The sequence below is a fragment of the Pinus tabuliformis genome, chromosome 4_1 (genome assembly GCF_031772625.1).
Source record: "Pinus tabuliformis cultivar Carrire ecotype Pingquan chromosome 4_1, CPIR1, whole genome shotgun sequence".
Taxonomy (NCBI): Eukaryota; Viridiplantae; Streptophyta; class Pinopsida; order Pinales; family Pinaceae; genus Pinus; species Pinus tabuliformis.
The window spans coordinates 588,069,375-588,096,802 of NC_142303.1; the positions used below are offsets into that span (position 1 = coordinate 588,069,375).

Below are 27,428 nucleotides of genomic sequence, written 5' to 3' on the forward strand. Positions count from 1 at the left end.
TCTGCATACTAAATCAAATTAGAGTATTTACCGCCTGTTCGAAGTCTCCTGACATGCCCATTGACAGTTCACATTGATCCTCTGATATTCCAAGAGCTTTACAAACTTCGATTCTGCAACCTGACAGTGCCTGGATCAACAGAGACACAACAATACTTCAATTCGTTAGAAAATCAACTACATGGAAAAAGTAAAATTAAATCTGTTCATAAGGTCTAACCTCAAAATTCTCGGGTTTAGATGAGTAGTCCAACATTCCTATCGTCATCAGGCCTGAGAATTCCAAATTAGGGCACTGAAACTTGACATGTTTTGCAAGTTCCACACATTCTGAAGGCTCAACGCCATATTTTGCTGCAGTCCAGAAAAGAATCATGGATTAGAATTTCTAGAAACAAAAATATTCCAAGGTTTGATGCATAGAAATCTAGAATTGCAGAAAAAGAAAAAAGGTAAGGTTGAATCAATGACTTGACTATTCAAAAACACACGTAACTCTCTCATTTTATTACGTATTAGATCAGCGCACCAAAATTCTCTACCCACAGGAAAAATGATAACGAAAAACATTCTTATGTAGATATATAAGTTCTCTGTCAATGAGATGGACATCTAGACTGCAATTTCTGACGGTTCTTCATTCTTCATCCTGGCTGGTATATAAGCACATTGCCAAAATGGAAAAACCCTATTTTCCTTGCCCACGATTTTGCTCAAACCCTTCTACCTTCCTCTTCTCACATTTCCTGCTCCCCATGTTCTTCCCACAGCCCGTTCTTGTTATATCCCTTTTCTCCCAACATTTGCTGTTTCTATTGTTGCCTTTAATAAACCGTTTGATCTGCCTCTTTAACATCTTCCCTCAGTTTAACTTTCAATCTCCATAATTATTGCCGTACCTGCCATTTTCTTTCTTCTATCGTGACAACTGGAATTATCCCTTACTAAACAAATCCTCCCCTTATATTCTGCACATATGGCCACCCATTTGGCATTCCTCCTTTCCACGTTCCTTTTTGAAGTTGCTTTGTTATCATTAACTCCTATGATACAATCTTCCTAGAACAACCTCCCCCTAGAACACCCTCTTCTTGCCTCCTGAATTGCTTAACTTATCTTTTGACAGCTTTGCTCACCTATACACTGCGAGAGAATGCACCCCCACAGCTCCCGAAGCTTCCTGAATGCTCAGTAAGAGTCAAAAGACATGCACATATTCAGTATGCCGCATTGACATAGGTCATAGCACTCATGCTTAATCTCCATTCTATGCTTGGCCTCGTAATGTAGTCAAAGCTACTTTTTTTTGAAACAGAACCAGTGTTGGCCACTTGTAGAGCCAACTAGGTTCCTCCGGCCTGGTCCAAGATTAGTTAATTGAATATGACACACATCATCTACACTTCATATACTTTCTATAAGCATGCATGCAAATATAAATGATATGTATTTAGCCCAAAATAGCTTCATAAAAAAATATAGATAGGGAACAATTTCGAATTTTATCAATGTCTTTACCAGTTACAGGCTTATAGCAGCGCATTGTATTTTATATTACTCCTCTCACCGCTTTTCTCTTGTACACCACTCAAATATCATAATTACCTTAAAACCATAACCGTTTCACAATTACAACCTCGTAAGCATGATGGCTTATTGATTAAGTTGTTGAAGAATGTAACTAGGTTAGGTCTTCATAATTGTATTTGAGTCATAATGAAATGTATTTAATATTAATCGAAAGAAAGAAAAAGAAAATTTTATTATTATTATTATGACTTATTAAAGGATGGGTTTCATGCTTGGGTCATCATGTTATAAGTCAAAGTCCCCATTGAGGACTTCTAGGTTTTATATTGAGTCGTTAGAGCCATTGTCCTTTTTATGAGACCTTTCTTGGGCTTTTGAATCATGTAAAAAGAATTTTTATCGAGTCAAACAAGTCATTTGCCACCTCCACACCAAGTCAGCCCTCACTTGATCAAGTCCGCCTATATCAAGGTAATTTGACCCACAAAAGAGGCTATGAATAAGTACAGTTCAATTCATTTGAAGGATCACGTTCATACAAGTTCGATATACAAGCCAAGGAAGCAGAAAAGTGTGAAGTTGCAAGAAGAAGAAGAAGAATCGCAGAGAAGGACAAAATCAAAGCTTTGGGCTATTGGGCTATCTATCTCTCACATGTGTGAAGTCACTAGGCTATTGTAGTGGGTCAAAGTTTATGCTACTACTACTAGGTCAAAGTTTCTGCTGCATCCACTGGATCGAAGATCTGCTGCTGTATCTAGGTCGAAGTTGTTGTTGGAAGGTTATCATCTGCAGAAGGAGGGAAGCTCTGACTTGGTGATTGAAGGAAGCTTGTGTCTAGGTTAAGGAGTCTTGGATCATCTCATGAAACTATTGAAAGAAGAGTTGTTGACTGGGTTTTTCCCTAGATAGGGGTTTTGCCCTGACTGTCTGCCTACATCTAGTGTCTTTGATCTTCGTGCTATGGTTTTGGTAATTGCTTGATGAACTAAGTTAGAAGAAGAAAACAAGAAAGTTAATGAGAACGTAAGAATATCACAAGAATATAAAAGAAAATTTTTCTACATTTCTGAATCTCCAACATGGCTTCAGAGCTAAGGTGAAGAAAAAGGAAAAAGGCAACCTGATGATCTATTGAAAGGAGAATAAAGAGTTTTACGAAGTTTGAATAAGGGTCATCAAGGAAAAAGATCATATAAGAAGTCAAGCCTACTATCTTCAAGAACAATGTCTAACTCATTGAAGGGATAAAACAAATTAGAAGGAGCATCCAATTACAGGGCATGGAAAAAGAGGATAGATCACATCCTTGAGAAGAGTAAAGTCTTAGATCTAGTCAAAGGAAAAGTAAAGAAGCCCACAAATGAATCAACTAATGCAAAAAATGAAAAGTTCAGAGAAACAAAGATACTGGCCTTAACCCTAATGGTGGATGGAATAAAGGACAAGCTCATCCCATATATATCCAACATAGATTCAGCGCAAGAGGTGTATGAGGCCTTATCCAAATTGTTCACAATCAAGAACCTTGGTCAAATTGCAAGTCTTAAGAACGAACTAAGGACAATGAAGATGACAAAAGATGACATTGTGGCATCCTTCTTTATAAGAATAGTTAAAATTAAAAATGAACTCCAGGCAATAGATGAGATAGTCCCTGAAAAAGGGCTTGTAATCACTGCACTTCTAGGATTACCAACATCTTGGAGTGCCTTTTTATTAGGTATCAATAGTCGGAAGGAAACTCCTACATTCGAACAATTATGGAATGAAGTCATAATTTCATTAGTAAGCAACAAAGAGAATGAAGAAGAGAAAACTTCAAGCACATTACAAGAATAAAGGAACCTTCAAGAAGTCCAAAGGGCCAAGAAAGAAGATAGACCTATCCAAGATTGAATGCTACAATTGTCACAAGATGGGTCACTATAGAAGCGATTGTCTTGATAATCCTAGAAATAAAAAGAGAAACAGGGATCAAGCAAATGTTGTCGAAGAAGGATCTCCAAAGAAGAACAAGATTGAAGAATCGAAAATAAGGGACTTACACTACTAAGTCCTCTACTCTAAAGTTTTGAATTATTTTCCTTTATGCTTTGATTTCTAGTACTTGTAGGTTTAACATGCTTTGGAAAAATATTTTTGAATTGTTTTGATAAAGTTATAGGTATCCCTCAAGATTGGATTGAGAGGGAGCCCTCACCATTTTTCAAAGATAAGTATCTTATTCCTTGTATTATCCTTTTATATTTGGTTTCCTTCTCTTATCTAGATGAGTTTGTACTAGATGCTAATAACATTTCTTTTCATATTTTTCTTGTTTAGGAAAGGCTTGCTAAATGCTCAAGGGCTATGGAGAAGACCTCACAAGACAAAGCATGATAAAAGTTCTATTGGAATTGATGTCCTATAAGGTTTGTTTAGAAAACAACTCACAGAGATGCCTTAGACCATAAGCTTTGTTCTCTTCGTGATAAAGGTATATTCATTCATTCTAATAAATCTACTTTACATTACTAACAAGTGTTATGTCTAGGACCTTTGAATCATAAAGATTCTTATTTTGGTGATTAATCATTAGATTAAATCTACCTTCAAAAACATCATGTTTGTGGAACCCCAAAAGGTTCTCTGTAAAACCCTAACCTAAGGGTATATCAATGTGAAAAACCCTAGTCTACTTGGGGTTATTGATGAAACCTAGAAAAATTTATTCTTTTAATGTTTGGGGTTTTGATGGTAATGTCATGTTTGGAGTTTTAGTATTGTTATGGAAACCCTAGTCCTTTAGGGTTGGATGGTAATATATTCCTAGACCTTGAGGTTTTGGTAAATTAGGGTTTATAAACAAAACCCTTATAATATCTAGAGTAAGCTCCTAGGAATGAAACCCTAGGTGTATGTTTGTTTGTCTGATCAAAACCCTAGCCTAATCAAGATTGTTATATGTCTAACTTTAAATGTATTGATATTTGTGTCTTGGGATTACCTAATGGATATTGATATGCTTGTGCATGATTATGAAATCCTAGATATGTATATGTGCTAACCTAATTGTTGATGCTCATAGTGTGTAAATTCTAGGGTTTGTAACTAAGCCCTAGTAGAAGTTTGATATTCTAGGATATGGTGATATTGTTTCCATTATGATGATAAAATCTAGGGTTTACAACAAACCCTAGTAGAAGTTGATCATATTGTGCTTGGTTTTATTTGTTGACATCTAAGGCTTAATGTCTAGGGTTTGCATTAAATCCTAGTAGAAGTCTAACATATGAATTCTAAAGTTGTTGGATGCATTGTAGAACTATACTTGTTTGAATTACTTCTAGGGTTTGCAATATATCATAGTAGAGTCTGTCATATTTCTGAAAGTAATATTGAGGCCCTAGATATAATGAGATTGATATCTTGATTGAGTCACTGATGTGATCTAGGGGTTATAACCAAACCCGAGCAAGAAGTTGAAGTTTAAAAGTATGTGTCTCTTGCTGATTATGAACCTAACTAAGTTTAGGTATTTGATATCTAAAGTCTAATGCTTCCATGATTCTGATATAGTTAAATTCATGCTTCTATATATGTATTTGGTTGTACTTGTTATTTGAGTTGTGCAGGTACATAATCTTCAAGATGTTGAAGATATTCGTAAGTAAAGTTGATTTGATTGATAAGCATGATGAAGGAAGTTATATGAATGATGATGATCAAGATGACTTTGATAAAAAGGGATGAAGCCATGAAAGATTCTTCGATGCTATGGAAAAGAAGTTGATCTCCCTAAGTTAAGAGGGAGCCTAGATAGAAGAAATCTCCCAAGTTGAGAGGGAGGGCATATTATAGTCATAATGGATACCTTGAAGAATAAATTCGAGAATGCATATTGAAGTGTTGCTGAAAGAATCAAAGGAGGATTAGGTTGAAGAATATGTTGTTGCATGCGAAGTAGGAAAGGAAGCTATATGGTTAAAGAATCTTCTGTCAAGATTCGTTTGGGAAGTATCTAAGTCCTACTGTGATAAATTGAGACAATCAAGGCAACATCAAGATGTCTAAAGACCCCGAAGGTTTGTGTTTACTTATGTATTTGAAAGTTTGTTACTGATTGGGGTTGTGATTGTTCAGGTAAATCTCTCGAAGTTTTGGAAGCATGCTTGATGTTACCGATTTGTTTGATCGGGAGAGATTTGATGTGTTGAGGCATTGTGTGTAATACAAAATGCCTGGGAGGACATCTAATTGGCTTGTGTGTTGATGTCTAGTTCCCGAAGTAGGGAGGGTGGTGTTGGTCATAGAGCTTTGAGCTTGCATTACACGCCTAGTTCCCTGGGTTGATGGTTAGCAAGTCTGTCTAGTGATACCTAAAGTGGATGAAAGCTTTAGTACATCTTAGTCCCACCTGGATAGATTACCTTGGTCAAGAATCTAGTCCGTAGCACCAAGTGTGCCTAAACTCTTCATGGTTCATGTGTTCTGAGATATTCCATGTACTTTTATATATATGTCTAATTATGAATACCTCCCAAGTTAAGAGGGAGTGTTGAAAAATGTAACTAGGTTCAGTGGTCATAATTGTATTTGAGTCATAATGAAATGAATTTATCAAAAGAAAGAAAAAGAAAATTTTATTATTAATATTACGACTTATTAAAGCATGGGTTTCAAACTTTCATGCTTGCGTCATCATGTTATAGGTCAAAGTCCCCATTGAGGACTTCTAGTTTTTATATTGAGTCATTAGAGTCATTGTCTTTTTTATGAGACCCTTCTTGGGCTTTTGAATCATGTAAAAAGAATTTTTATTGAGTCACAAGTCATTTGTCACCTCCACACCAAGTGGGCCCTCACCTGATCAAGTCAACCTACATCAAAATAATTCGACCCACAGAAGAGGATATAAATAAGTGTAGTTCAATTCATGGTAAGGATCACACTCACACAAGTTCAATAAACAAGCCAAGGAGGCAGAAAAGTGCAAAGTTGCAAGAAGAAGAAGAAGAATTTTAGAGAAGGACAAAATCGAGGTTTTGGGCTATCTATCTCTCACACGAATGAAGTCACTAGGCTATTGCAGTAGGTTGAAGTTTCTTCTGTTGCTTCTAGGTCAAAGTTTCTGCTGTTTCCACTGGGTCGAAGATCTATTGTTGCATCTAGGTTGAAGTTGTTGTTGGAAGGTTATCATCCGCAGAAAAAGGGAAGGGCTGACTTGGTGATTGGAGGAAGTCTGTGTCTAGGTCAAGGACTCTTGGATCATCTCGTGAAACTATTGAAGAAAGAGTTGTCGACTAGGTTTTGCCCTGGCTATCTGCCTACATCTAGTGTCTTTGATCTTCGTGCTATGGTTTTGGTAATTGCTTGATGAACTAAGTAGAACACAAGATAGTTAATAAGAACATAAAAATATCACAAGTAATTATCAACATAAAAGAAAATCTTTCTGCCTTTCTGATTTTCCAACATAAGCAACCCATAAAATGTTTGTCAACGATCAGTTTATCAATCTATTCCCATTGGTAGAGTTCCAGTTCTTTAATCAGCCTCTACTGATCACCTGTTTGACAGTTGCAGATCTTTATTTCAGTAGACAACCAAGATTGCCTCCCAATTCACCATTATTACCAGCCAATTGCTATGTTATTTGTTGTGAATTAGACTTTACCTCCGGTTGAACTATATTTTTGTTTTTTGGTTGGCATGATAAATACATGCTTGTGAAAATCTTCTCAAGATTGTGTCCAAATAAGCCAGCCTATAGGCTAATAGGAGATAACCAGGAAATCCCACAAAGCAACGCTAACTTAACTGACAATAATAAATACACTTGGAAAGAAGTAATTGTGCATGGGCAGTGAGTTGGACAGCCAAAACTTCAGCAGCTAGTATTTTGGCTGTAAATATTGAAAGACAAAGATAGGGAAAGTATTAAGTAAATTAATGGGCATATAAACCGCTGCAAAATCTTAAAAGGGAACCATAAATTTTCTAAAAGGGTTGTAAGCTTTGGCCACATATTTCCCTGAGCTAGCTTAAGAAAAAAATTATCCACACAGAAACGTGGCTGCCTTCGGCTTGTAAACTAAGTGGTTTTTCATATATTCTATGCTTTTCTGTGCTTGCACTACTTATATTTTCGGGATTATCTATTAAAATTAATAATAATAATTGGAAATTAAATTGTTTCAGCACAAGTATAAAATATATAATAATATCAAGCAAACAATCCGGAAAGGCTATCAATTAAAGAATTCGTTTGTGTCAATGCTTCAATAAGAAAGACTACTCCATGTTTAGCTTATTATGTTGTTGATCACAAGATGTAGATGAAGTTCAAGAAATAGAATATAGATGTCAAGAAACAAGTTGAGGATAAACTAACTCACATTCCTCGCCACTTGTGTTGACTTGTACCAAAACTTTTAGTGGCTTCCTCCCAATACTTGATACAGCACGATCAAGGTAGTTTGCAACCTGGAATCCATACAATGGAGCAAAAAGGTGTTTCTGTTAGAGTGGTGAGTTAATAACACTCAATTAGAGTGGTAATACTCTATAACATTAATATTCGGAGTCAATTAACATTTGACATATATGATGAATGTAATGATAAATGTTAACGCTAGAGTTTCGGTGGTTTAACCTCCTAGAGGTGCTGTCTTTGAGAGATGAAACCTTACAATAATATTAAGAATTTCTTTGTATATATTCTCTCTCGTCCTACTATGCACGCTATTTTCCTACATGGTGGTATCATAACACCACTTGATCCTAGGCAACAAAGAACGTGAGTAGCATACAGAGAGACAGACTTTGGCATCAAGAAAGACATTCCAAAAATTCATATTACCTTGAAACATTCTCCACTCATGAGAGGCAAGTGTGTGACAACCAATATGGCTTACCAATTAAATATCCAAAATAAAGAAATTCATAAGTATAATAAATATATATATAATTTATTAGAAAGGATACATTATGTTGAATTACAAATGAGGGCCCATATAGAAATCTAAGCGGGAGTGCCCTATTATTGTACAATAATAGTCTTAAATATCCAAAATACTTGGAAATCAATAATAGTCTTAAATATTCAAAATACTTGGAAAATAAAGAAATTCATAAGGACAATAAATATATATATAATTTATTAGAAATCTAAGCGGGAGTGCCCTTTCAACAATAGTCATGTCATTTGGTTGAGACATGTCTTTTCTTAGAATATGTCTCTTCACTAATTATTAATTAATGATTAGGAGCATTATTTATTATTATTTATATTGCTATATAGTTATATTTATTACATTGTTTTTCCCTTTAGAAATGTTTTGTCCTCGAAGCATATTTATGGACAGGCATGGCATCTTTTTCGATGGCCTCTAAGTCTTCACATCATTCACTGTTTTTGGAGCTGTCGTAATTGATGATACAAGATGATATGAACCTCTCAGTACTGAGCAAAATTGTTGAATCGTAAAAGGATCAAACCATTCTAGTCCAATATTTTTGCGAGACATTGTGCTTAAAAGGATTTCCAGGATGAATTGGAGTTATGCAACTTAATGATATTGATATCATTATTCTTCGGAAGAAAGGTTAATTGTTTCCGTCTTGAATGATGTTGATACACTGATTGGTTAAGATACCTATTGTTAAAATTGGGATGTTGATATGGTGTCTTTGTAACATGAACTTTCCTTGTCATACTTGTAGCATTTTCTTGGTTCACTTATGTATCAACTCTTCTTCATGCACTGATATTGCTTTGTCAATTGTTGGATCTTCACCTAGGGTTTCCATTATTTGTACTTCAACATCTTAATATGTTTTTGCTTCAACTTGGTTGGCATCTTCTTCGGCCATGATACTAACAGATTTGTATTTGTTCCCTTCTCCTCCACTTGATTTCTTTATGTGGGGACCTTGATGCTTCCTTCTAGTTGAGTGGTTCTAGCTTGTTTCCCAGTGACTTTTTATCATGCTTAAGCTTCTTAATCTACGCGATCAAGTTCTGTTAAAATTGGCAACTAGGGCAAAACTTCATGTGGGTCATCTTATTCATGGCTGATAATATTTTTATTATATTCCTCTCGTCGAGAGGTGTAGGATTGATATAAAGATCATCCGATTCCGATAAGTATTCATGGAGATATGAATTTATTTTGATTATGGAATTATTATCAAACCGAACTACAACTCATGTAGGCTCAGAAGCCCAACAGTCGCATCTATTCAAACACCAACATTATGTATAAATACGGGAGGACTTTTCCTCATTTTCACTCACTCATCTCATCACATCTCTCTCTCTCTATTGCGCAGAAAAGAGTCTCTTCTCTATTGCGCAGAAAAGGGTCTCTCCCTCACACATGTGAAGCTGGAAGCTGCCAAAACTGAAGCTGCAACTGCAGAAGTAAATTTTGACCTACGTGGACTAGAAGATCTCCTCATCTGAATTGCGTTATAAGTTCATCTGAACATCCTCTGAAAGCCACAACTTTTGGTGGTGGAATCAAGTCAATCCGACGAACGGTTTGCAAGATATCGACTACCCTAGTTTGAAGCCGGACGCTGCCGACACTAAAGCTACAACTGCAGAAGTAAAGTTTCACCTGCGTGGACTAGAAGATCTCATCATCTGAACTACGTTGTAAGTTCATCTAAACCTCCTCTGAAAGCCGCAATTTTTGGTGGTAGAATCAAGTCAATCCAACGGAGGGTTTGCAAGATATCGACTGCCCTAGTTTGAAGCCGAAAGTTGCCGAAACTAAAGCTGCAACTGCAGAAGTAAAGTTTGACCTGCGTGGACTAGAAGATCTCCTCATCTGAATTGCGGTGTAGGTTCATCTGAACCTCCTCTAAAAGCCGCAACTTTTGGTGGTGGAATCAAGCCGATCCGACGGTCGATTTGTAAGATATTGTCTGCCCTAGTTTGATGGTGAAGCCGTTAACGCTAATGTTGTTGATCTAGGGTTTGCTACCGCTGATATAAATCAGATTTATTGTACTATTTCTCTCTGCTGAATTATTGAAGATAAAAGAAGATTTGATCAAAGGGTTTCCCCACACATTGTGGGGTTTGTCCCTGGCTAGCTGCCACATCTTGTGTCTCTTGTCATGGCTTGTTTTCTGTCGATCATTTAATGTTCTATCTGCACTTTACTTTATGTACATGTGATTGCTAATCTGTGGAATATAATAAGGAAAAGAAGTAAACTGTTATAAGCATAGAACATACCATAACTTAACAAGTTCTCACTTTGATTCTTGGGGCAAGAAATTTCTTTGTTTTAGTCTGCAATAACTTTGCCAAATTCTTTTACATCTTTGGTATTAACCTTTAATTTTCTTGGAGGATCAACTTTGAGATATGTTTTAAGTCTTTTAATGAACATACTATGGAATCCAACTTCATTGTAATATCTTGAAATGTCAGCTTCTTCTTCTTATAGGGAAATGTCAAAAACACTCTATGTTTATGACGAAGGTACCTAGCTTTCCAAACCACAGTAAACTGAGAACTGTGTCAACATCTTCTTCATACATACATAGATGTTGAGACATATAATCATAATCATCAATTGTCACTTGCGAGTCCTTAATTTCATACTCTTACCTGCAAAAAAATATATTTCCTTTCGATTATGTTTGACTCTAAAATTAATAATTGATTTGCCAAATTTATGTCACTGTAATTTTCTTTATAGTTCATGCTAGTAACAATTTTAATTTATTTTCCTTGAACACTCCCCCTTTGGTGTAAATAATCTGTAACATGAAATTGAACAACCCTTATAAGAAAAACCTACATCTTATAAAAAATGATAATCGATCCTCCAACAATTAAAGACTTGGAAATCTTTAAATACATTTTTATCTAAGTACTAAGGAGCATACCTATTTTTTTAATTCCTTGTACTTTGATGAAAAGTAATGCCTCATAAATTAAAAAAACCCTTTATTAAATACTTCTTCACTTGATAAATAACTCCACAACTTTCCAAACAATTATTATTAAATACCCCTCTTTCTTAGGACTTGTATTTGGCATTGCATAGTATGGTTTCTTTACTTGAGGTATCTTGAGAAATTAAGTAATAGAAGCATTCCCTTTTCACTTATCCAACTAACTTTGCTATGATCTCTTAATTTAAACATTTTTCTCACAAATTTAAGAAATTTTTGATGAGAGGATGTGACCATATAGACAATCATGTGGAGATGGCATAGATCATAACAACCAATGGTACGATACATATTGAAATTGATTATGGAGGATCTAAAAACAATTGTACGACTAAGGCAAATCTATTGATGTTTGTAGCTCGATCAAGATCCGCAAAGATCTAAGTCTCTAGATGAGTGAAAGTCACCAAATTGACCTTTAACTTTAGCAATTACTTTAATTATTAAAGTAATTAACTTTTATAAGATAACATGAGTTAATATAATGAAATGAAAAAGTTATTTGCATTAGTAAATTAGATGGATCTCAACATATGTTGAACTCAAGTAATGTTGAGATCTAATTTCAACAGTCAATCATGTTGATTTTATCGTAGCTTCGGTCGGTATTCAAATCAGCTCAAAAGAAGAAATTTAAATTTTGAATTTTCACCTTCCAAAAATACAAGCTGACTACATATTGTTCAAGTCGGCCAACCCCAAATGACACACCTATTCAAGCTCATTAGATCACAATATAAAGACAATTCGTCCTCCTCCTCTTGGCACCAATTCGGATCACTATCTGAGGCAGAGTAAGAATGAATTTGATGCAGACGAGAAGGACGAATATGAGGTAGAATAAGAATGAATCTAAGGTAGACCAGAGGGATGAATCTGAGGTAGGATAAGAATGAATCTAAGGCAAACCAGAAGGACAAATCTGAGGCATGAAGAAGGATGATTTTTGAGGTAGCAAGCCGACATTTCAGGTGGCCGAATTTTTCCAGGTTTGACATGGGTTTGTTACTGGTTAGTTTAACTTTGTTTTTTCCTGGGAAATCAAATTGTATCTCTTTTTGAATTGAATAATTTCTCTAAAAAAAAGGTTGTTTTTTTTCCCTAGTTAGGGTTTTCCTAGCATAAATTGTGTCTCGTGTGTTGAAAAATGTAGCTAAGTTCAGTCTTCATAATTGTCATCGTACTTATGTAATTATATATTTTATGTAAAAAGCAAAAAGAAAGAAAAATAAACTTATTTTTCAAACATGGGTTTCATGCTCAAATCAAATTATTATTTTAGATAAGCATGTTCTTCATGCTTCTAGGATTTGTTGAATCAAAGAGTCAAAGTCCTATTTGGACCTATGGTAAAGAAAAAGGAAAAATAAATTTTCAAATTGTATTTTGGTCAAAATCCCCTCTAGAAGCCAAGTCAGCCCTGCCTGCCAAGTCGGCCCTGCCCCAAAAGACATGTATGTTCGAACCCCTCTAGACACGTATAAATAAAAATAAGTAGGACCTCATTTGGACATATAATTTCGCACAAGAAGTTCTAAAATATCGCAGGAAGAAGAAGGGCTGAAGTCTAAAGTTGACAAGTGAAGAAGGGTTTCTCTCAAGCTCAAATTTGTGGAAGTTTTGCCTTGATACATCTCTTGTTGAAGGTTCATTTTTGATGTTGTACATATTGTTGGTCTCTTGCTGTTGATGGATTTGTTGTGCAAAGGAGGGTTTGACTTGGCATCTAGAGGGTTGGAGTCTTTCTACGGTCATCAGTTTGGACATCTCACTTTGATCTGATTCTATAAGAAAAGAATTTTCTTGGTTTTCCCCTTGGACGGGTTTTTCCCTGGCTTGGAGCCTATATCTTGTGTTCATTGTTCTCTTGTGATCTTCATGTTTATATTTTGATAATTGTTTGATGAAGAAACATAATAAAGATTAATCAGAAGCCAACAAAATTCACAAGCAATTATCAACGAACGAGAAATCTGCCCTAATTCATAAGCCTCTCAATTTCTCAACATTGTGTTTGGCAGTCTCTTAATGATCCTACTATCATTATTGTCGATTTCTCAACATTGTGTTTCGCAGTGTCTTAATGATCCTACTGTCATTATTGTTTTACTACTGAATATTTTATATGTATAATTGCTTAATGATGAATGTGTTATAAGTTAAACTAATGACGAAACTATTGGAAGTAATTATCAGTTAAGAAAATCCTGAAAAATCAACATGGTATCAAAGCAAGGGTAACGAACAACCATGGAAAAAGAAGCCATAGACAGAAAGAGGTTGAGATTTGTTGGACGTAAGCAAGGTTTTGTTTTGGCCTAATTTATGTCTGTGGAAAAGGGCCGAAGCCCTACGTTCAGGGTCGAAAGGCCTTGGGAATAGGTCGCAGCCCTTTACAAGGCCGAAAATCGAAGAAAGAAGCCCCAGGCTATGGAGACCGAGAAACCTCAGTTGCAATAGGCAGAAAGGCCGAAAGGCCTTAGTGTGACAATAGGAGAAGCTGAAAATTCTCAGGTTTGTGGTCAGATCATATAAGAGTTAGCTCAGGCCTAGAAAGAGGCTAGTAGGAAAAACTGATTGAGGATCAAAATTTATATAAGACCCTTTACAAGTCTAATCTATGTATTGGAACGATGGCTATATGGCTTTTGAAGGGTTTCTGGAAGACAAACTTTCATCTCATGAGCCAATGACATTTCAGATTTTTAAAAAGGGTAATCAGTTTACTATAGACTGTATTGCAGCTCCATACACAAAAGATATTGGTCATGATATCAAACATGCATCCCAAAAAGACAAGGGTTTGGTAAAGAGAGAACCAAGGTTAACTTTCTGGCTACAAATTTGACAAACTGATTAAGGTTGTCGAATTAAAGGAAGCTGCTAGAAGAGGCTAGGGCAAGGGAGAAGACATATCTGATGATTTTTGTGGAGCATCGAGAGGTATTCCCACATGTCTATAAGTCGACCTAGGAAAAAGACAAGTCAGCCCAGAAAGAAGACAAGTCAACTAGCCAATGAAGGGAGGTGTCCCTTGGGTTGTTACCCCCTTTACATATATAAATAGGTTTATGTGACGTCTCATTTGACCATCAAGAAAGAGCAAGTCATCTATCTTCATCATCATTTTTATCTCCCTTGGCCAGTCGCACTAATGTTGACCAAGTTGCTTGATTGAGATTTAACCAGACTGTTTGACCGAGAGTTAACCGCAGTTGCACGGATTCGCACATGTGGATTTGACCGCAGTTTGACCAACCCTGGAGCTGATCGTAGCCCATTGACGACAAGGCCGAAGTTGACTAGGCCGAGTTGACCGCAGGAATTGGACCAGTGATGACTTCTGGTTATTTTGGCTGATTTAGCCAAGGTTGACTCGCTGCTATTTTGACTAGGTTTGACTGGTATTTTGACTTGGATATTGGCACAAACTTCTAGAAAATTGTTGATTTATAAACCTTGCTTAAGAATAATTTCTCCTAAGAAAAGTTGTTGGGTTTTCTCCCAAAATTGGGTTTCTCAAGATAAAATTATTGTCTCTATTGTGCATGGTTGTCTTTCAATGACCTTCACTGTTTTTGATGCATTTACTGTTGAGATTTTATGAGTGTAATTATTCAATGATAGAAGCGACATAAAATATTGTGTGAAAAATCATTAGGAAGTAATTATATGGCAAAAAAAATTATTCTAATTAATTTGCATAGAATTTCAACATGGTATGGGAGCTTTGTTGAATGAAGAACCATTGAAGTTAGCCTAAGAGACGGTGTTCAACAACTTGATTGGTTTTTTGATCTCGTCACAATGGTGCCAAGTGTTGAAGAATGTAACTAGGTTCGGTCTTCATAATTGTACTTGAAGTCAAAATGTAATATATTTGTCAAAAGAAAGCAAAAAGAATTTTATTATTATTTTAATTGACTTATTAAAGCATGGGTTTCATGCTTGGGTCAATTTTCATAGGTCAAGCCTCCATTGTAGGCTTTAGGATTGGTTACTTGAGTCAAAATTCAAAGTTTGTTTGGTCAAAGACTCCTCCATCAAAGTCTCCTTGATCATCATCAAGTCAACCTCCTCAAAGTCTCCTTTAAGTCGACCTCAAAGGAATTATCATCAAAAGAACACATGTCGGCTCAATACAAAGACACTGCTCTTCAAAGTCTCATGTCGGCTCATTTATGATGGACGAACCACTATATATACAAGCCTAAGATCTTCGCATTACACCATAACACAAGTTTAGATTTCAGAGAGAAAGTTTTGGTGCTATAACAGAGATAACAGTTCAGATAAGGCAGATGTTTTGGTGTCATTATAGAGAACTTAGATAGGATATTTTATGCTTCCACGGTTCGGTGTTATGCAAACACAGTTCGGTACTATGCCTCCCACAGTTCGATGCTACTATAGGTTCGGTGTTATCACAGTTCGATGCTACTATAGGTTCGCTGTTATCACAGTTCGATGCTTCCACTGTAACCACAATTTCAATGATATATCACAATGATTCGATGCTACTATAGTTCAGTGCCACTACAGTAACCTCAATTCGGAGCTATCACAATGACTTCAGTTCGATGATTCTTCAGTAAGAAGGTCTCGGTGGTATTACAATGATGATGGCTCGGGTGCAAACATAGTTTGTTGCTAACACAGTGATAAGTGAAAGGAAGATCAAACAAGGATGACTTGATGGAGGAAGTCTCTAGTCTAGTAAGGGTCTTGGTCGTCTCATCTTGAATCTACTGAAGGAAGAATTTTGACTGAGTTTTCCCCTAGAGTGGGGTTTTGCCCTGGCAGTGTGCCTACATCTTGTGTTCTCTTCTATTTGTTGCTTGGCATTAGTCTTGATGATAAGAAAAGATAATTAAAATATCTAATAATAATAATGAAAACATCACAAGTTAATGTCATAATAAGAGAAATCATTTAACTGCCACCTTTTGGATTTCTCAACACCAAGTGTTAGAGTCAGATGGTGCTACTAACTTCAGATCTTGGAAGACCAAGATACTCCTTGTCTTGGAAGAAAATGATCTTCGTGATCATGTGTAGGAAGTCATTTCAGAGCTAGAGGGAGCTGAGGAGAAAGCCAATTATAAGAAAAATGAAGCCAAGGCTAAGAGAATCATGATAGATTCCATAAAGGACCACTTGATTCCACAAGTTGTTGAGTTAAGACCACTAAAGTATATGATGCTTTGGTCGGATCGTAAGAAATTTTGATGAGAGGATGTGACTGTATACACAATCACATGGAGATGGCATAGATCATACAACCAATGGTACAATACATATTGAAATTGAATATTGAGGATTAAAAAACAATTGTAAGACTAAGGCAAATCTATTGATGTGTGTAGCTTTGGGCAGGTATTGCAAAGGTCTAAGTGTCTAGATTTGCAAAAGTCACCTAATTGACCCTTATCCTGAGCAATTACTTTAATTATTAAAGTAATTGAATTTTATAAGATAAAGTGAGTTAATCTAATGAAATGAAAAAGTTATTTGCATTAGAGAATTAGATGAATCTCAACATTGATCTCAAGTAACGTTGAGATCTAATTTCAATCGTCAATCACTTTGGAGATTAGGGTTGTGGATTCACTCGATAACTCAAACTTGTAAAAGGCTAGGCCAAGGGAGAAGACACAGTTTGAGCACAAGACACCAAGATACCGAGATCCCAATGACTGGATGATGGACTTTCATCCAAGTGCGCAAGGTTCGACGAAGAGTGCAAGGGGCACCAAGGGAAGCATCCAGATTAGCCAGTAGATCGAAGGACATATCAAGGATTTGATTAGTTGGATCAATTTCGTCAAAGGGCCATTTTCCCAAGAACAAAGCTCTTGTATGTTGTAGATTATTATTTAATGAAACAATAGATTAAAGGTAGAAAATCTTATTTAATGAAACAATAGAATAAAGGTAGAAAATCCTTGTGTGCATGTGATTGAGATTTGTGTTATTTAATTTGTATGGTGCCATAGAGCAGCCCAAAAATGTGTAGGGATTGTATGAGGGTCATACTAGTGTGCAAAGTCGTAGCAACAACAAAGAGTGACAAGGATGCACAGGTTACATGTAGCAATCATAGAATTGTACTAACGTGGTGACATCAAGTACAACGAACAATACCAACAGTGTTACCAAGCAATAGTGATTGGTGGAAGTCGTTCTTTAGAAGGAGAGAGGGGAACAACACCAGTGAAGGATTTGACATAAAAGTAATTTTCATGGGTGCTTTAAAGGACCAAAACACAAATCCACGAGGAGATCTTTGCAGATCTATAAACCAACAACATTTATTTCTTGTGGGTGTTGGAAGAACTTAGCACAAGGAAAAAAAAATATCAGATCTAGAGATGGTAGCAACCAATTGGATATTTGAGGATGGATAGAGCATCTAACTTCCTACCCTGAAAGACAAGGGTTAACTTGTTGCTTAAAGAGAATGGCCTTTGGAAAACTGTTAAAAAGGAGATTCAATCATCAACAAATCCAACATAGTTGGTAGCCCATGAAAAGAAAGACATTAAAGCTCAGTGAGTCGTCAGGGATGTTATGAAGGAACACTTGAGGCCTCACTTGGGAGAGAAGAAGACAACTAGGGAGATGTTCAAAGCTCTAGTGGACCTATTCTAGAGTGACAATGTGAAAAAGAAGATGATCTTGAGTAACAAGGTCAAATTCATCCAAGTATCAAGGTTTGATAACATTACCAATTAGTATTACTTCATGAGGATCACCTAGACACATCATCAACTTACATCCACTAGGGAGAAAGTGAAGAATGTAAAGCTTGAAAATTCACTGAATGGACTTTTTATATCATGGGAACTATTTGCCAAGGGAATCTACACTCGGGAGAAACTTCCCAGTTGGGAGAGGCTTTGGGTAACTACATCCAAGAAGAGACTTGGGAGGAGTCTAAGGCTACTAAGAATGGAGATCGATAGGATAACATGGTTGTGGTCAGTATGGGCAAGAACGACAAAGGGAAGGGTTTCAAAGGTAATAGTGTGGGGGTAACCTCTCAACCAGGGAAGAAGGAAGACTTGAGCAAGCTCAAGTGCTTCATTCACACAAGAATGGGAAATATCCATCACAGTGTCTAAAGAAGGAGAGGGGGAGTTCGCAACAAACAACAACATTAGGAAAGCTTTAGCTTGATGAGTTTGTAGCAAAATTCAAGGATCTATGATTTATCTCCTATCTATCTACTAGCACCATTACAGGAGTGCTTGGTACTTGGATAGTGGTGCATCATGTCATATGACAAAGGCATGGGAGCTATTTAGTAATGTGATGAAGAGAGACTCAAATTTACATGTGGAGGTTGCTAAGGGTATTGGAACCAAAATTCTAGCTGAGTTAGGAGGGACGTTGTAAGCCAAGGATGCACTATTTGAACCGAGGCTGGAGAACTTGCTCAATCTCAGTGTTCAAGGACAAAGGATATGTAGTCATGTTCAGGAATGGATAGGTGCTCATTCATCCAGAGGAGTCTAGCCCAAACATCGTGGTTGACTTAGACAGAGTAACTTATATAGGTTGACAGGTGTTAACCCCTAAATTTGTCCCTCGCAAAGTTGAAGGGTTAGATAACAACATGTTTCATTAGGATGAAGGTTCATAGATAGATAGGGATATAGTCTCAAGACTGATTCCTAGGATGACACATCACAGGATTGATTCAATAATGATTCAAACACGTTTTTACATAGATTAGAGAGAACTATTTTTAGCAGGTTCCCTACTTTGTATAAAGCAAAATCCTGACGATGCTACAATAGTATCGATCACATATTCGGAGTCCTTATAAACTCAGGAGTGCAGAGGCTTCTTCGAGTGACATGCATGGCACTTATTACTTTTAGCAGGTTTCATCTAGGGACTCACATGTCATAGATAATGGTATATTTAGAATCCTTGCGAGATTTTGAATTTGATGAGCTACTTACATGTGAGATGCAAGCACTTTATATTCTTCACAATGATTGCATGTTGATTTTGATCGTGGATTTGAATTTGTTACCGAAAGATGAATCCAATCAGTGTACTTTCATGAAATCGTGAGAACTTTCTACTTTTAGCAATAGTTGCATGTCAAGTCAAATTGCACATTCAAGTTCCCCATTGTGTTATGAATCCAATGGTGTTGTTTCTTAAATCTAAGAAATTTATACTTTTGGCAATTGATGCATGGCATGAGTGCTTACATATTAAGACTCACCTTTGAATTATGAGTCTAATGGTGGTGGTTTCATCTAATTCAAAAAAAAAATCTATTTTTAGCAGTCTTGGAATGATCATGCTGATAGCATATTCGGGTTAAATCAGATTTTGAGACTAATGAGTATAGTTTTGTGGACATGCAAACATATTTCTACTTTTAGCAATGCTCACCTTTAGGTGTGTTATATATGGCAAGGTCCCCCCTTCAATTCCAGGCATTTGATAACTTTTCCTATTTTTAGAGGGATTATATTTTTGGCATGTCTATTTTTAGCAGCATGAGGGGGCAATCTAAGAAGATGACACATGGCGACAATTGAGGATGCACAATTGGAAAAAATTTGGATAAATCATTAGCAAGATGGAAATTGAGCAAGTTGCTTTTTCTCTCCTATTTTTATCTCTCCTTGTGCATTTCCCTTCCCTAAATTCTCTCTTATTTTCCTTCTTCCTTATCCCCTATTTTCTCTCCTAGTTTTCCTCTCCTTTTTTCTCTCATATTTTCCATACTTCCCTCCAAAAATTCCTCCCTATTTTTCCTCCACAAGGAACTAATTCAACCCTTTAAGTTCAAGAAAGGAGAGTTGAAAAATGCAAAAGTGAGGAGAAAATTAAAGCAACTTGAATTCCTTGAGTAAAATTATGGCTAAGTCAAATACTAGAAAGGGAAAATGAAGAGAAACTTAAGGCAAGTCAAATTTTTTCAGAGAAATAAGGGAGAAACCGAATTAGTAAAAAAGAAAAGTAAAAAACACTCACGTTGAATTTGCTAAATTTATCCTAGAGTTATTTTTAGCACATCCTAACTCCAAGATACCTCAGTTCCACTCAAGAAAGAGTCACTTAACACAGTTCTTTCTCCACATGAAACCTAATTAATCCAACCATACGAACCAAGGTTACTTGGGAGTGGGAGCAAAAACGGGGAACGGGAGCGAAAACAGGAGCAAGAGCGACATTTTCAAAAGCTCCCGGTTTGGGAGTGAATCCCGAAGCATTTTTTATATAACTCAATATGTTGTATGAGACTCAATATGTTGTATGTTACTATGTTACTAACTTGTGGACGTGGTTGATGAAGATTATAACTTCTAGATGATTGTTGTTATATGGTTCAATCTATGTTTTTTTTATGTTTTTTATATCTAATTCATCATTCTACATGTTTTTGTTGACATCATAGGCCAATCTTCCAACTCAAATTGTCTAGAGCAAGAACAAGCAACCATATTTTCTTCTCTCCATTATTCCTCTCCCTTTTCTAGCTCTTGCTACTTTATGTCTCTGTATCATTGTCTCAAGTTCTATAAAAGTCATCATGGTGCTGCAAACCCTTTGGCCCTCACAAAATAATGTTAGCTTTGATCCACTCACTATAGTTTGTTTGGTTTAATGTTATATTGTGCAAATTATTAAGAGTTTTCGACTATTTATTTGGGCAATTAACCACTTAGATGCACATTCTTCTTGCATTATTTTTCCACATAATAGGCTTATTTGTGAAAGACTATTCCACACATTTAATTTACAGTTTGGCCACTATCTTGTTGGTCAAACAACCTTTATCTTGTTGTTTTTGAGTATTGTATTGCAGATTTACTGGTTAGAATAACAAGTACAATCATTAGGAACACTCCCCTGAGGTTGGCAAGCATCGGCCCACACGGAGAGGAGGATTTGTCAGTGACAAAGGGCATATTTTCTTGTATGTTCCTTGATTTTTGCAACTGATTTCAAAAGTTTATATCAACTCTAAGGGCATAAATATTAGTGCTAACAATGAGCAAACTTATTTAGTCATTGTAGGATGCCCAAGAGCTTGTGGAGGCTCCTAGGAGTACATTCGAAGAAGCATACCTCCAAGGAAGTTTCCAAAGTATGTGGTACATGTGAGTAACATTATTGATTCCGAGCCTTCCAATTTTCAAGCGACAACAAACTAGCAAGTTTGAAGAGATCCCATGATGGAGGAGTATAACTCCATTACGAGGAATGATGTGTGGAATATAGTGCCAACACTGAAGGGCAACTCAGTTGTGAGTTCCATGTGGGTCTTCAAGATTAAGCATGCTACAAATGGTAGCATAGAAAAATACAAGGTGAGGCTTGTGGCGAGAGGGTTCTCCCAGAAAGAGTGAGTGGACTACGAGGAGACATTTGCTCCAGTCGCCAAATATACTTCCATTAGAGTTGTCTTATCTATTGCTTTAGTCATGAGGTCGAGGATGCATCAAATGGATGTCAAGACAATGTTCTTGAGTGGCGTGATTGAGGAGGTGTATATAGAGAAACCCTAGGGGTCTAAGATACATGGGAGGGAGTATCATATATGCAAATTGAAAAAGTCCTTATATGGACTCAAGCAAGCACCCGCAGCATGGTACCCTAGGATTGATGGGTATTTACTAAGCATGAACTTCAACAAGAGTGAGGCGGATCCCAACTTGTACTCCATACTTTATGGAGATGACCCACTCATCTCAATGTTATTTCTCACAAGTGCAAAAGGCTCATAGCAAGGTGAAAAAGCAAACTTGCTACAGAGTTCAAGATGAAGGACATCGATTTGATGTATTATTTCATGGGGTTAGAGGTATCACAGAGGTCAACTGAGATCTTCCTTAGTCAAGGGAAGTACGCGGTGGAGATCCTGAGGAGATTTGGGATGGAGGACTATAGACGTATGGCTACACCTATGATCACCAATCAAAATAAGGTCATGACCTCAAATTCAAAGTTAGTGGATACTGCGTTGTATAGACAACTAATAGGGTCGTTCATGTATTTGGTCAACACCACGCTAGATATTTACTAAGTCACCGCATTCATGTTCGTGTTTGATGACCTTAAAATTCGAATAAAGTTCGGCACTTAAAATTTTGCCGAACATATAGGAATTTGAATATATATATATATAAAATAAATTCAATTATTTTTTTTAATTTACATTAATTAGTTTTGAACTTTTACGGTATGAAAGTGTAAAATGATGGTCTAAAATGACTATAGTGTTTGTTCATGTTAGTAAAATGAAAGTGAAATGACTGTGTAAAATGATTGTGCAGCGTATTATTTATTAAATATTAACTAATAAAAAAATGCACATGGAGTTAAAACTTTTAAACTGTTGTCTAGGCTTGGAAGTTGTAGTTGTGCGGCATTCCTATAGCTCTAACTTGTAGGTTGTAGGGTGTAGTCATTAGATGCATTCATGTTTTTCGATTTTGGAAGTTGAGGGCTTGTAAGTTGTAGTTGTGTGGTATTCCTGTAGCGCTAACTTGTAGCTTGTAGGGTGTAGTCATTAGATGCATTCATGCCTAAGACCTTTGGGCTAACTTATAAGGTGTGCACTACAGAGTCCAGGTGTAAATAATAAAGGAAAATGCAGGGTCATCGTCGGTCGGGTCGAGACTCGAGTGTGAGTCGTGATTGTGCAACGTGGAATGTGGAGTCTGGATGCGTCACATTGAGATGAGTAAAGGATCGAGTGTGCAAACTGCAATAGGAGGGTCGAATGGCACAATGCAGCAGGAGTTGAGACTCGATGGTGGAGTGACAGTGTGAGAGTGACACTCGATGGTGGAGTGACAATGTGAGAGTGACACTCGATGGTGGAGTGACAGTGTGAGAGTGACATTTTCGTGCAGGGCAAGTTTTAGCCTCGTTAGGGTTACGATTTTAATTATAAACATTGAAAAAATGTCGAACCACAAAACCCTAACACGAATTCCATCGATTTTTTTGACGAATTTTCGATTTTTTTCAAGTTAGTGTACGCAGTGTTGCGGGGGAGCGCTCCCCCCCCCCTCGCTCCCACTCCCAATCCGCGCTCCAGGCGGGAGCGGCTCGGGAGCGCGCTCCCGATAAAAAAATTTGTGCTCCCTGCCAATTTAGGGAACGACATCGGGAGCGTTCGCTCCCGTCGCTCCCGAAGCGAATTTTAACGCTTGGGAGCGATCAAGGAGCGAGCGCTCCCGATCGCTCCCGAATGTTAAAAATTCGCTCCAGGAGCGATTCGGGCGGAAAAAAAAAAAAAGCCGCGGACGCGAAATTTTTTTCCAATTTAAAAAAAAAAAAAAATCGTTTTAAAAGCCCAATGGGGCAAACAAAGACTTCATTATCACTTGTATGAGAGCCAGAGCAGGAGCAAAGGAGCGAGGAGCAAGTGCAGAGTGCCAAGGAACAAGCCTGCAAAGAGGTAAGTAACTTAGTAATTTAGTTAGTTTAGTTAGTTTAATTTAGTTAGGTAGTAATTTAGGTAGTTTAATTTAGTTTATTAACTATATTTAGTAAAAAAATTATGAATCTAGATTAAATTAATAGATTAAAATTATTAAATTAATTAATCTAAATAAATTAAATTAATTTGCAGATTCAAAACCCTACAAATATCAAACATCATGGACCTGGCTATATTTCTTAGGATTTTCCTCTTCTTGGTCCCTTTTATGGTTATTATGGTGCTGGAGAGTAGGAAACGAAGGGGCCAAAATTAGGAGGGGGATGAAGAAGCTGGAGAAAGTAGATTTGATGAAAACCCCAGTGAGGAGGAGCTGGAGGAGGGTGAACATGACTCTCAAAAAACTAAGCAAGACCAAACCCCATTTTGGAAATATGTTAACAGGCCTGAAGCAGGGAAAGGCTGTGGAACCACTAAATTTCATTGCCCCCATTGCAACAATGATTACACAGGTTCATACACCCGTGCCAGAAAACACCTCTGCGGGAAAAGGCCATGGGATGGAGACAAACAAATAGGAATCAAAACTTGTCCAGCGGTGTCAGCAGCGGATAGAGCCAAATACATAAGGGAAGAGGAGGAAGCCCAATACAAATCAAAAAACTCAAGGTGTTTCTTTGAACCAAGCTCACAATCACAAGCACAAAGAACTCCTTCAGCATCCTCCCAAGGCAGTGGATATGGAGGCACAGGGTCATCAGGTTTAAGGCGTAGAACCATATCAGATTTCCTTGATGAGGGGTGTAGGAATGATGTGGATTCTAAGGTTTATAGGTTTCTCTATGCATGTGGGATACCATTCAATGTTCTTCGCTCACCTTATTGGCACGAAATGGTTTCTGCCATAAATGATGCCCCTAAAGGATACAAGAGCCCTGGGTATGACAAGGCAAGAACCGTTGGACTTGATCATGAAAAAGCAAAAATATCACATTCTTTGAATGGAATGACAAATTCTTGGACTGACCATGGGTCCATTGTATCTGATGGATGGACAAATGTAAAAGGCAAGCCATTGATAAGTGTTCTTGTTGTGTCTGTTAGTGGTGCCATCTTTCTAACTGCACATGATTACTCAGACAAGTTCAGGACCGGCATCAACATTGCAGAAGCATTACTTGAAACAATTGACTGTATTGGGCCATACAATGTCATCCAAGTCATCACTGATAATGCTCCTAATTGTAAGGCAGCGGGAGCAATTATTGAGGATAAATACCCCAACATATTTTGGGTTGGATGTTTGGTTCACACATTGAACCTTCTGATGCATGATGTTATCAAGAACAAAAATGCACAATACCAATGGATTGGTGATTTGTACAAGAAAGGCAAACAAATGATAAAATTTATTACAAATCATAGCAATACACATGGCCTTTTCCGCAGTCACTCGAGATTGGAGTTGTTGAAGATTGGAAAGACCAGATTTGGTAACTATTACCTCACCTTCAGGTGCCTTTTGAAGGTAAGAGAGTCATTGACTAGCATGGTATCAAGTCCACATTGGCAGGTATTAAAGGAAAGGGCTACAAATGCAGCTGACAGGGAAGGTTTTGAACTGGTGGAGGAGGCCGCTCTTGATGGTCAGTTTTAGACAAGTGTGAGGCAAGTGTTGGATTTCACCAAGCCCATTTATCACATGATTTGGTTTGCAGATACAGAAAAACCAGTGATTGGCGAGGTGTATGAACAGATGGATACCATGTTGGGGCAAATAAAAGATATTGTTCATAACAAAGATCCCGACTTGTACAAAATGATTCGCGATTTTGTGTGTGTACGGTGGAATAAACTTAATATTCCACTACATTGCTTGGCGTATATCCTTGTGCCAAAATACTACTCTACATCTTGGTTGGGCTAACCTGCACCAGGGGGTGGGATTAGGACCAAACCCCATTTAGATGCAGAGGTAACTAGTGGATATTTGCAAGCATTGGAAAAGTTGATACCTGACAGGGAGGAATGTGTAGCTGTGCGCTTTGAAATAGGCAGATACTTCAGTGGCACTGGTTTGTTTGGTACCTTCCATGCAATGGAAGACAGAGACAGATTTGATGCTCTCACATGGTGGGAAACATATGGCAGCCATGGACTTTTGCCAAAATTGGCAAAAAAAGTTCTATCACAAGTTGTGAATACTTCTTCTGCAGAGAGGTGTTGGAGCACCGACAACTTCAAACAGACTCAATGAAAACCGAGCAGAAAGCTTGGTTTGTGTGCACTACAACTTGAGGTTGTTGAGTCATTACTGTGATCGGGCTTATGAGGATCCCACATATAGAATTTGGGACAATCACCCAGAGGATGACAATTTGGAGGATGGTATAGTGCATCTTGAAGAACTGGAAGAGGAACTTATAAGGGATGAAGATGAAGCAGCTACAGCTGCTGCAGCAGCCATGCCACCTCCACCTCCACCATCCAGTAGCAGTGCTCGAGGTCCGAGTCTTGTTCCTTTGCTATCGCCACCTCCATCTACACCCTCACGTGGAGGTTCTAGTTCTGGTCGTCGGTCTGTGCGGGAGACTCCTAGAAGACCACCACGACCTGCTTCTACTCCTGGAGATTCTCGTGGCAAGGGCCACATGTAGATTTACAGTTTACTTGTCTTTTCTAGTTTCTATTAGACTTTAGTTTTCATAACTGTTGAGTTTTGAGTCCTTGACTCTTGACTCTTGACTCTTTCATATCATAATGATATTTTTTGTAAACAATATATGACTGTGACAATGAAAATTTGAAGTTTGAAGTTGGCAATTATAACTCATTGGTAATGATTGTGAATTATGAATATGATGCTTCGTGAAAGACTAAAGTTGTTTCATTTCATTTCATTATTCATGTTTCATTTTATAACATTTCATTTCATGTTAACAGTTAGAAGTTAGGACTTAGAAATATCTAAGATATTACTTCTTGTAATGGTTAACCGTTAAACTTAGCTTACAAGTACAACTTTGGTGATCAATGATGATAAATGTTATATATTGAATTTTCAATTTTGAAAGCTTGAAGTTGAAACTTTAAGATTGAATTTGATGAATCATGATTCACGAGACTCATTATGTTGCAGTTGTAATATGTATTTTACTAACTTGTGGACATGGTTGATGAAAATTATAATTTCTAGAATCTAGATGATTGATGTGATATGGTCCAATGATCAATCTATGTTTTTTTATGTTTTTTATATCTAATTCATCATTCTACATGTTTTTGTTGACATATATGTATCAAAAATTAAAAAATATAAAAAATATATATATTTTTAAAAAATCGCTCCCGGATTCGCTCCCAAACCGGGAGCTTTTGAAAATGGTCGCTCCCGCTCCCATTTTCGCTCCCGCTCCCATTTTCGCTCCCGCTCCCGCTCCCAAGTAACACTGGTGTACAGGTTCGGGTACGTATTCGTCATAGGTTCGAGTTTGACTTGAAATTCGGCAAACAC

General features: G+C 37.1%; 1 protein-coding gene across 1 annotated transcript in view; it reads right to left on the minus strand.

The window, feature by feature from the left end:
* LOC149177334 (uncharacterized) overlaps positions 1–27,428 on the minus strand; it is a 108,514-nt gene that overhangs the window by 483 nt on the left and 80,603 nt on the right. Inside the window, exons 6-8 of the mRNA XM_089420095.1 lie at positions 7,911–7,998; positions 221–354; positions 32–130 (exon numbers count right to left, since the gene is read on the minus strand). Of these exons, the coding sequence (XP_089276221.1) occupies positions 32–130; positions 221–354; positions 7,911–7,998 (321 nt within the window). The remainder of the gene's footprint in view (positions 1–31; positions 131–220; positions 355–7,910; positions 7,999–27,428) is intronic.